This window comes from Dreissena polymorpha, chromosome 4 (assembly GCF_020536995.1).
Source record: "Dreissena polymorpha isolate Duluth1 chromosome 4, UMN_Dpol_1.0, whole genome shotgun sequence".
Taxonomy (NCBI): Eukaryota; Metazoa; Mollusca; class Bivalvia; order Myida; family Dreissenidae; genus Dreissena; species Dreissena polymorpha.
Genome location: NC_068358.1, coordinates 3974567 through 3986668, shown reverse-complemented (window position 1 = coordinate 3986668; position 12102 = coordinate 3974567). Strand labels below are relative to the sequence as shown.

Here is a 12102-nt window from a genome sequence, read left to right as displayed (position 1 = left end):
ATGGAAATGAGTCTTCTTGAGACTTGGGTGCAACTGAGGACGCTGTTGACTACCTCCTTCCCATCTATGAAAGCAACTCCGTGGCGATGTTTAGAAACCCGCCCAGCTGAACCATATCCTGTGACATTCGTCTTTTGATGTTTCACTTTCTATGTTCCCGAAGTTGTTTCCGTTGTCGCAAACTTGATCGAAATAATTGCTAGAAGTTGACTGATTACATCAACCCTTTAAGATGGCCGTGGAGTGCGCGGTTGTTGTTATTCAGTGCCCCGACCGATTTGGCTTGTAATTATTGTCTTATCTTTTCATTTTAGTTGGCATGAGTCTTTGTTGGTGGCGCGAAACGTGCCATCCCCTTGACTTCGTTTTTCCGAACAGCAGAAATGTTTATCTAGGTGTGGTTGGGTCAATGTCCCGGAACCAGAAGTGAAAGTTGATTGTCAGGGGAAAAACAGTTGCGCTTATCTTCCCGAGGGAGCTGCTGCAAAGCGTCAGAAACTATCTCTACGCTGAATACCACATACCCCACTGGTATTTTGCAGTATTTACATTGATTATTAGTTTTACAGAACAAAGTTCAGCCTCAAATTTGAAAATCAAAAATGAAAAATAAACAAACCTTTATTACGCAATAACAAGAGTGCTCCTCTGCCTTGTACTCAGTGACATATACTTGGTCAGTAGATTCGAGCTTTTACTGCATTGATTTTCTAATCTTGACGGTTCAATGCTATTTATTGTCATCTGCTGTTATCAATAAATTACCCTGAACCATTTTCGAATCGCTTTCTTTTATCTTAAACTTGAAAAAATACTTACTACTATATGTAATTAAGAATTTCAAAAGTCAATACTTGTGTTGGAAATGACACCCTAAACGACAATCTTATGAAAATAAAATGCGTGTTTCTTGCATACACATACGTGCAGTGCTATCGACATGTATCTTCCAATAAATTACATATTAGTCGGTTTGAAAGAAATGATTATCGTTGGCAATTTATCACGTCTGTATATAAATGCAATTTTGTCGTATGTGTAAATTCTTAAATAATATCACAGTATGGGATAAACGTGATTATAAAACCTATGATCATTTCCAATAAAACCTTACATGTACCACATCTTAAAGGGACCGTCAACCACAAACAACGAAATAAGAAAAGTTCTAAAATATAGTATGTTTTACAATTATTAGTTTATATTGATAAAAATATCACGACTGGTATATTACATTACCTGAAAAAGTTGTTAAATTTTCATATATGCAGTATAGTTGGTAATACAATTTTACTGGGTACAGGTGTCAGGTAACTGCCAGAAAACTATAAATAACGCAAGTCGTTGATCATCATCGTCACTTGTTAAACCAAGGAATGCAAATTGTGCATGCGTAGTATATTGTAAATATTTTATATATAAAATGATCAATCTACTTGCGTTATTTATTGTGTGTATATCGTTATGTCACATATTTTCGCGATGTACTTTCGATTTCACATCGCGAAATTTAATTACCGAATATACTGAAAATAGTAAATATATTCAGGTAATGTAATATACCAGTCATTTTAATCAATCTAAACTAATCATTTTTTTAAAAAAACGGTATTTTAGAACTTTTCCGTTGATGATCCCTTTAATACATGTACATGTATATGATAACGTCGTCGTTTACAATGTGTTATACAGCTCGATATATAAAAATGATACATGAGTTAATAAAAAAAATCGAAGGGAAAACACAGAAAACGCACTGGTTAACGCATGTTTTATTGGAATTCATAAGATTGTTCTTGATTTACGAGTCTTCATTGTGAACGAAATATTTAAAAAGGTCGCGTACACGTGTTTTATTACAGATTCCCTTAGACATTTCAATTGTAAATGGTTCTGAAGACTCGACTTCAACGTGATTTTAAGGGGACATCGTTGGCGATTCAGACTCTAAATGAAGTGGTAACCACCTCATATCCTCGATTGCCTACAACAATGAACATGATACATAAAAAAAACAAGCTTTTCGTTTGTATTATTTTCCAATATTTACTTAAACTATTATTTTTTTCATTTATTTGTAGCGTAACACACATATGCTTGTTAAAAATGAATATGACTACACACAGAAAAAGGTTTGTAAAGTTTATGCTTAATAGGCGTGATCAAAGGGGATTCGTATATAAATTTTAATTACTGTTAATGTTGCAAAGGAACCAAATGCGATTGCACACGTACCATCTGTCACTGCTCTATCGTCCATAGTAGATATATCATGGACTTGCTCATTTTCTAAAGTGTCGTAGCCGGAGGATTCCCTTAAGATAAAGAAACTTTAGTTTGCGCAAGCTATGTACACATGCGTCGTTATTGTAACGTGTACTTCTTAAAAATACAACAATGCATTCCGTACAACTAAGGTTTTACAAACATGAACATACATACCGATTGGTTCCTCCTGTAAAACAAAAGTAAAAACTTATTATTATTATCTGAACAAAACAAAAATAACGACATCAACTGAAATTGGTAGTATCATCAAATGTACGCAGTTAACCGTATCTTTATAGTACACTTATCAATAAAAGGCCTTTAATGCTATATTCTATTCATAAAGCCTAATACAACATTAGAGTTTATAGTAATATTAATAGTAATAATTAAATTAACAGTTATTTGTAGTAATAGTAATAGTAATAATATTAACAGTTATTTATGGCCGTTGATGCTGAATTCTATTTATATAGCTTTTAAAACGTACGAGTTGAGGTATGTTAACGATTTATTTGTATCACGTTTTAAATAATATTCTCTATAACTTGAAAGTCATTGTTTAAGTATTGCTTGCCTCTAGTCAAGGATCCTGTATGATAAGAATTATGATATTTTCATAGTTGTCCTATTCATAGTTTTATTCAAAACCATACAAAAGGTTACATCCAACGCAATTCAGTGTACATCATAGTTATTTGTGTGTTAAATGTCCAATGTGTATGTGCAATGTCATAGCATTTAATTAACATGTTAAGCTAATAAGACAATATAACAAGTTAACATAATTGTAAAACCGTGATAATAATAACTCTTGATTTGTTTTACGAAATATGTCAATGAATGTTTGATTGGTCGTATCTATATGACTGTACATATATACTGTTGTATACGGAAAAAACTGTTTGATAGATTGCTAATGCAACTAGATTTGCACGTTAATTGAATTTGAATATCAGTGAATAAATATGACAGTGTGTGGAGAAAGAACTCAACCCGGATCATCTTTCTAAAATTTCGTTCTTCAGAGCTGAAATGTCTTGATTTGTTTTCACACATCATACTATAACAAAAAAAAACTGTGGAGTTATAATAAGCAACAGCGCATAATGACGCTTTCGACATTGACTGAACAAAATGCGTACGGTGCTGAAACAAACGAATTACGACCTTCGATAAAGTCAACAATTTTACTTCGAGCAGTTGCGTTTAATTACAAGCATTCTTTATATATTTGAAGATTTTTTTAAATTTGTGTTACGTAGAAACTATAAACTTAATGTAATTATCTTAAGCTGTAGTCAAAGTTACACTATAGATAAATAAGAAAAGTATATTTTCAATATTAGAAACTAGTAATACAAAAACGGCTGTTAAAGAATGTATTTAATCAGGCTAAATTAAACTTTTTCAAGCGAAAAATGTTATAACTTACTGAGTGTTTCATACGTATCCTCAGTCATCTGAACCCCTTGCTCTTCAGAGCTACGGTCATCATTTCCTTCTCTGTGAAAGTGATATATGACTATACGTATGACACATATACAGATAATCAGCAATCAAATTACATAATAAAAAATGTGCCGTGCTCTGTGAAAAGGGGGTTAAATGCATGTGCGTAAGGTATCATCCCAGGTTAGACTGTGCAGTCTGCACAGGCTAATCAGGGACTACACTTTTCGCCTAAACTTTATTTTTGCTAAGAAGAGACTTTTTTAAACGAAAAATATCATAAAAGCGGAAAGTGTCGTCCCTGATTAGCCTGTGCAGACGGCACAGGCTAATCTCGGACGGCACTTTACGTACATGCATTAAACTGCTTTTTCACAGAAACTGGTCAATATTTTGATTAATGACACACTTGAACGCATCTTGCTGTATACGCACTTACTTACTTGACCGTTCCTGATCCTGAAACGTAACAAAAGAAATGCAATAAAAAACCATTTAACCGAATATTACCAAAACAGAATACAAATTCATTTCTTTTAGTATAACAGTAATTCTGTTTCTTCAGAAATACTTCTTCATGAAACTCTGTTACTTCAGAAACAATACTTCATGAAAATATAATAATTCGCATTATTTAAGTTATCGAATAACGTAAGAGCATACCTTTCCGTGTGCGCTTAATATGAAGACCTATTGAGACTGCAACGGTCCCTATAACTACAACAGCTACTAGCGGACCAACCACTTTGAAAATGGTCCCATAAATTGAACTGTAGTTGCTGTCTGATTTATGGAAACAATATTGTTCACATTACTTCATCGTCCATGATATTATAGCATTACCAAACTATTTTGAAAGATATTTAAGCTGTATAAAAAAAATGTAATATACGCTTAATCAATTTTTAAATCTTTCCTGTTATAATGATTCTTGAAATTCAATACAAAAGTCCTTAAACATTTCTGGTTTGCAAGATGCAATTAATAGCAGGTCAGATAATATACTAATTGTACCTTGTAGAATCGAGATCGTCATATATTTGACTTCGGAATATTTACTCTGTCCTAATATGGAATACGAAAATATTCGAAACATGTATAAATGTCCTGCCAGAAGTCCCCGGATAGTGGTATTGCCACTAGTCCCGATATATTCCATTCCACCGATTGCATTTGATAAATTTGTCCAAATATTTCCATCTATGCTTGCCTGCACTACAAATGTCTGTGGACACCCACCATGGAATCCGTATTGCCATTTTATATGCGCTGCATATCCGGTGTCGTTTTGTATCGCTATATTGTACGGTGGTTCAGGTGGTCCTGAGGGAATTGGAACACACATCATCATCTCGAATCACAGGGAGAAAAGTAAAGTCAATCTACTTATATATTTACAACATAAGTTCGTGGACTGAAGACGCAGATGATTTTTGATAAATTGCATCTAGATGTACAACAGCATTAATAAGTTAAGATACAACATGGGGCCATTACATTACTTCATTTATGTGTTGATATTTAATAATAAGTATTAATTGTTTTATAATTTTATTAAATAATAAACAATTACCACGCACTAGATTTTGTTGCAAAGTATTCACTAAAAAAACATAATGGTGCATATGAAGAAGACTCGAGAATACTTAATACCGTATCATCTGAATTAAACAAATGTACCATGGAGCTTTAACATAAAAATATGCCACTATCACCAAATGTACCAATATATGCTAGACAAGTTCTGAGATTATTAGTAGACTGTTTTTCACAAAGTAAAGGTCATCGTTTTTTTCGGAAAATCTGTCGACAAACACCGACATGGCTTTACATTACAGTAACGGTTAATTTGTATATTGAATACTGCGCAACAAAAAATACTGTACACAATATAAGCAGTGATCATTATACCTTGCGTTTCAATGTGAATCCGAAAGCTTTTATGTCCAAACTTATTCCGAATCTCTACCTCTTTATCCCCGAAGTCGCTAGTATTGTCTATAGGCACTGTGATATTAACACGCATACCGACAACTGGAATTAAATGGTTGAATACTGGCAATATGACGTTTGCTGGTCTCGTTTCAAATATAGCCGGTGTTGAATGTCCCCATGTTCCATTTATGCAACTAACTACTGACGTATTAACACTGCCGTCATTGGAATATACATCGACAGCAAATGATATGTTTTCTCCAACCTTTCCTGCAATTCTAAAAGGTTGTCCAGTAATCACACTTGGAGATGTCAGGACTGGTGCGTCTGACAAAAAAAACATCATCATTTAAGAAATCTGCTCGTCTCCACTTGCATTTAAAGGGACCTTAACCCGTTTTGGTAAATTGACAAAATAAAAAAAAATGTTTCAAATTCGCAAATTTTCGTTGTAGTTTGAAACAGTAATACTGAACATTTACCATGCTCTTAAATATCCATTACATGCATCTTTTGACGATTTAAAAGAACCTTTTCACAAAGCGTTGCAACGCGATACGATTGAATAATTTGGTGAGTTCTGTGGTTGTCGTTATATTTTGTGACACTACGAGGATTGCTAAAATCCATCACTAATTGTATGAGCACGAATGACCTAGTGGTCTGAGCGTTAGACTTTAACTTCAGGGGTCTGGTGTTCGAGCCCCGTTGAGGGTTACTTTTGTTTTTTTCTTTAATTTTATTCTGCTTTTTTACCGGAGCTTTCTAGATCCAATTTGTACATGTATCCATATAAAGCACTTAATTAGAAACTTAATTACAATCTATCTTAAATCTTATTAAAATCTGTGAAAAGGTCCCTTTATCATTGTCTTTTCTTATGTTATTAATATAAAAGCGCGAACACCTTACACTTTCAAACATGTAATGTGGCAGTCTTGTTCATATTATTGTACGTTTGCTTAGTCCAGCCTTTTAAATAAGACCATCGTTTTAACACAATTGAAATACATACATATGAATAATATGTTATCCGTTTCGAGGTTTGACAAAACTTATGACATTATCATATGTATCTTAGATACCTTTAACTAATAGGTACCCAGAGCCTAGCGCAAAGTATTCGCCTGCATCGTTTATCAAAATTCCATTACTAGCAGAACAACTGTACACTCCGGAATATTCGTATGTAAGTTGATTTAGTGTCAATGTGCTAGAGGTGCCGGTCAATTCTCGGAGTCGACCATATCCGGGCCATTCCTGAGTCCATACTTGACTAAATATGTATGTTGATGGTAGACCAGAGGCATTGCAAATTAACGTTGTTTCCCCAGCCAAACTCGATGTATTTTGAGATATGACCTTTACATCAGGGTAAACTGAAAAAAATATGGTAGTAAAACTAAATCCAGAAATGTTTACATTCTCTTGTATATAGTTGATTGCAATACTCATATAACATTTTTTAACGACGTAAATATTATGTTAACATGGGGCTAGTGCCAAACTTACCGAAGAAATATCCTTTAAAATAAAATATGAATACTATTTGTTGGAAAGTTATAATATGTACCTACATTGCAAATCTAATGTGACTACAGAGATTGCTGGATTGACTAGGTTTACTTCATTCACCGCTGTACATGTTACATTTTTTCCGACGTCATTCCTCGTGGGCGTGAGAGTAATTGTGCTCAGTGTCGCTTTACCACCGTATTCAGATAGTTCATGTTTAACCTCGGGAGGAGTGGAATGAATTGAATCAAAACTCCATTGAATGTCAGATACAGGGTTTGCTGTACCTGAAGTGCAGGTCAATTTTACGGTATTGTTTCCGTTGGCGATGATGACATTCTTGCCCGTTATTGTTGCACTAAGGGGTTTAACTGAAAACAAATGTACGTATGACAATTATACAACCTGTTTACACATAATTTTAGTAAAATAATGTTGGCAAGGACATTTATTTGAACTTAGCATACATTTCTTTATGATAATCAAGCATTTTTATTTATATATTAATGGTTGTAGGCTGTCACAAACTTACACAGAACATTTATGATAAAGGCCGAAGTGAGGTATCCATCTAGGGCGTTGTGGCCAACAGTACATGATAGATTTTTTCCATTATCCGCTCGCATTGGAGTGATCTCGGGGAAGCTCTCACTGGCCGAAAAAGTAGAAAATGTCGGTGGATCATTCGCAGGTCCAGTGTAACTATGCGTAATGTTTCCGAATTGCATAACCAGTGAGAACGAATGGAATGGTTTGAATCCGGACGTTTCACAGTGTCCGATAACAATTGGAACGCCTTCTATGATATAGTTAACCGGTTTAAGAACTGGCATGGAAGGCTTCGCTAAAATGACACGGTGTAAATCACATTTAATGGTTTTATTTAAAAGAAACACATTTCCAATGAAATATTTAGCCGAAATAAATATATGACATGATACTGGTGAAACAGATGTCGTATGGTTAAATTAGTTTTTGTTGTTGGTACTGTTGTTGTTTTTCCTTGCATACTTAACTAGAAACAAAGAAGACATATACTTTGTATTTGTCTTCAATCTGTATATACAAAATTACATACTGTAAAGGTATATTTCGATGTCTGTTGTTTGTCTTTCTTCAGGACCAACACTTAGCCAGCAATGACATAAATATGCTACGTTGTCATCCTCAAGCGTAGCTTTAAATGTGTATTCTGTTTTTAAATAACACCCTGTCTTTTGTGTCATGTCACATGTCTGCAATGTCGATGCTATTTGTTGCTGGTGTAAGTACCAAGCAGCGCTTACAATTGGGAATCCCCCATAACACGAGCAATCCAAATACAGACGTTGTCCCTCAAATCCGGTAACGACGTTTGGTACAGATACCCAATGATCCCCGTGGATCTTGTTGTTGATCCGTGGCATAGGCGGGGGTTCTAAATAAGAAAGTTATTATCATGCTAAGCAACGTAGTCTATCGGGTAAGTTGTTATTAGAATAAACATAGGCTAGTATATATTTATTTGATTTACTTAGGCAATCACATACGAGGCTTGACCGACTGTCTTTAAACGGCCCTCGGGCCGTTTTACGGTTAGTGTCGATGATAGAATTTCGAACAACAAGATATCTACCATGTGTAATCTTTATAAAAAATATCATCATATTTTGTTTCATCAACTGCAATTATTTTCAAATCAGAATTCCGTTATGTTATCTTCATTGAACGAGTCACGCAATAAATGACGCATGGTTAGTATCTAATATTTATTGCTGTGCTTCATGGTTAGTATCTAATATTTATTGTTGTGCTTCACTAAGTTGAAAGGATACAATAAAATAACATTTATCGGAATTGCATATTGGTGGATTTTATTCAAAGAAGCATTTGATAAAAGTTATCAATGACATCATGTGGCGATTTTTCCCCTAACACCGTTTTTACTTCTCTTTATTTTTTGGCGGGATATTGTTTCTTTTAGTTTAATAGCGCATTTATAGTTACGTTTGCGTGGTCGAAGTTTTATTCATTATTAACAATACACTTAGAGAAGTATCGGTGTGTGCTGTTTTATATCCATGTTTAGAATAATTATTCATTGTGTTAATAAAGATAGGAGCCTTATTGGTTTGTTACATAATTACAAAGTAACAAAGTACAAGTACAAATTAATTACGAGTAACGCCGCATGAGAACATAGTATAAAATCGCGCGTTTTCTGTCTGAACAGTCAGCTGTGCTACCGACTTCGTCGAGTACACATCGCTCAATCAGCATTTAAAAGTAATTAAATTATGTTTTTAACATAACATTAGAGACTTTGAGCAGTTATAGACTGGTTATACTCTTTAAACGTTCTTTGGGCCTTGAAGAAGGATTCCTACCCCTCAGCAGCTCGGGCCGCTAATGGTTGATGAAAGACAAGTCCCGTACCTTCGTACAAACATTATAAAGCACTTTAAGGCTCCATACATAGGGTACGAAGTCGCAATACAGACCCGGAGTCATTTAGACGTTACCCGAGGTCTTGTCTCGACGTCTTATTCAACCGACCCGGACTGGGCCGGAGTCGTGTCACTCGATTTACCAGTAATAGTTTGAGGTTCATATAGAAAGAAGTGCACACACGTGGTCATAACGTTTATAATATTGTACCCGAGGTCAGAGATTTGTAGAATAACGATTATAAATGGTTCGTTTAGAGTAACATGGAAATTGTTGGGTTTTATTGTAAACGTAAGAAAAATATGTAAAGCTGATATAATCTGGCAGAAAACGCTCAAACAATAGAAAACTGAGTTATACTCACCGTAAACATAGATTAATGTTTTACACATATCAACGTACGTCGTTCCATTTTGCCATCGGAAGTGAAAGGTTGTATTATGCAAATCTCTGTATACTTGAAAAATAGTAACTTGTATGTCCCTTTTACCCACACAAGTCGTGTTGTAAAGCCTGGCATTTCGTAACAAACCATTTACTTCACAATGATTCTCATCACTATATGTAATTACACCGATGGTCTTGTTATTCAACACCACGTTTACAATTCCTGTGTCTGCAGGTCGCGAACAAATAAGTATTACAGAATTTCCTACCTGATACCACGGTTTATTTGTTGAGGAAACTTTGGCGACAACCAATACTGGAAGTAAAATACAATGATCAAAGTTGTTTTTTTTTTATTTAATAGTAGTTGACGTTTGCAATAACTAACAACTGGCGAACATATCAATTATATACATACTTGCGTCAATAAGTAAACAATCAACAAACAGGAGATAAATATTGAAAAGAAAAACACTTAAAAAAACATTTGATTCTGATAGAAATGAAACGCATGACGTTAACAATGCTTAATGTGACATCCATTGAGATACGTATTTGGAACTTACGAGCAGCGCAAACTATTCCGGTATACCAAACTATTTTCATTTTGCACACTATTCCGTATAATTGAAAGCGGTGAACACTATGAGCGAATGTAGCTTCATGCAAAGTCATGATGGAGATGTAGATTTATCCTCACTACGGAGGTATTTTAACATCATCCGAAGATGTAAACACTGAAAGTTGTAACGATGACGTACGAAAGCGCTGATAACGAGTCAAGGACGTTTGAGTTTTGGTCTATACTAAAGACCCCGTTGTTTATATTAACCCCTTAAGTATTGTCTAAAAACTACCGAGACCGCGTAACTGGCACTATGCATTAGTATATAAATATATATATATATATATATATATATATATATACGACTATCAATTAAACATCGTAAAAGGTGAAACTTAACGAAAACTGTTGTATTTTGTAACGAAATAAAATACTTTACATAAAATGCTTTGTATTTAATATCCGTCTTGTCTTTACCATAGTATCTAAAAGTAATCATTATCGTTGATTATTGTGCTTTGCTCTAAGAATGATTTAAAAACTCAGCGTATATTCATACTTAACAATCGCAGCAACAATAACTGATCACTATTTTATTATTAAAGTATCGTTCGTTGCTTATAAAAACTACTCGACCTATTAGATTAATTTTCCAAACAAATATATATTCACGATAAAATCATAAGCTACACACTTGATGTTTGACTATTCAAATGGAATAGTTGTCAATATTTTGCTTGAATGATTTTTTGTGTTCTGCAGACTCGATAGCGTTTGTTGAATTCACTTTAATGAATTCCTAAATTAAGGACTAATTGATTACAATTCACGAATGTAAAATTGCAAATTCTGTCGGAACCAAGATTTTGTTAACATCTTTGAATCGCTCATTGTATACGTAGCATATCGATATATGCATAGCGTATGCACATACAATTAATTTATTTCATAGGTTTAGTTTAAGCATGATATATCGATACCTTGTAAATATTGCTGATTCCTGTAGTACATGTACTCAATGTCTTTTGGGACGAGAGCTCTCATATCACTCCTGACCTCAGCTATGATGACTGACACAATTTATAACGAAATGCTAAGTTATTCACATATACAAATATTGATAAGTAAGATTTTAAAACAGATCAATAGTATGTTTTGTAAGGAAAAAGCTTTTAGGTTTTCTCATGTTTAATACGGTATTTGGCAACACCATTACTAAAATCATGCATTCGGGTTGCTGAAGTACTGCTAAACTATTTCAATGCGTTGGGTTCATATTTCGCGAACATTTCATTTTAGTTGAACGAAACAAAACATACCGAATTTACATCGATGTCATGCCCCATCTGGCAAACGCCAGTGGAATGCCCCATTTTAAATGATGTTGTATTGCAATTAACACGGGAAAAGATAGTTTAAGATTATTCATCACATAGAAAGAAATCCATGTCAAATACGAGTTTGACCATTAGACTAAGACCAGAGATTCGTTAGTTGCATGCTGTCAAAACAAATACCAGTTGCTGATTATTTATTAATTAATATCTTCAAAT

General features: G+C 34.1%; 1 protein-coding gene and 1 long non-coding RNA gene across 3 annotated transcripts; both read right to left on the bottom strand.

The window, feature by feature from the left end:
• Positions 1–1757: 1757 nt before the first annotated feature.
• On the bottom strand, positions 1758–2598 carry LOC127875893 (uncharacterized). The gene is made up of 2 exons (XR_008047495.1): positions 2236–2598; positions 1758–1984 (listed from the first exon to the last, which is right to left on the bottom strand). It is a non-coding gene; the product is annotated as an uncharacterized LOC127875893 (long non-coding RNA).
• Positions 2599–2777: 179 nt separating this feature from the next.
• On the bottom strand, positions 2778–10679 carry LOC127878033 (uncharacterized). 2 transcript variants are annotated; one of them, XM_052424425.1, is made up of 11 exons: positions 10551–10673; positions 9962–10300; positions 8249–8587; positions 7703–8014; positions 7233–7541; positions 6741–7034; positions 5632–5982; positions 4735–5043; positions 4384–4503; positions 4164–4179; positions 2778–3774 (listed from the first exon to the last, which is right to left on the bottom strand). In XM_052424425.1, exons 1-11 carry the CDS (start codon positions 10657–10659, stop codon positions 3693–3695), a joined length of 2580 nt encoding a protein of 859 aa, XP_052280385.1. In that variant the 5' UTR covers positions 10660–10673; the 3' UTR covers positions 2778–3692. The 2 variants fall into 2 exon arrangements, with proteins under 2 accessions (XP_052280385.1, XP_052280386.1); XM_052424426.1 differs by having other exon boundaries at positions 2779–3774; positions 10254–10300; positions 10551–10679.
• Positions 10680–12102: the final 1423 nt, after the last annotated feature.

Coding starts and splice junctions, on each gene's coding strand:
- LOC127878033 (XM_052424425.1), bottom strand. CDS start 10,659: ATGACTTTGCATGAAGCTACATTCGCTCATAGTGTTCACCGCTTTCAA. Junction 5,983..6,740: donor TGGGTACCTATTAGTTAAAG/GTATCTAAGATA, acceptor TTTTTTTGTCAG/ACGCACCAGTCCTGACATCT. Junction 5,044..5,631: donor GATTCACATTGAAACGCAAG/GTATAATGATCA, acceptor CAATTCCCTCAG/GACCACCTGAACCACCGTAC.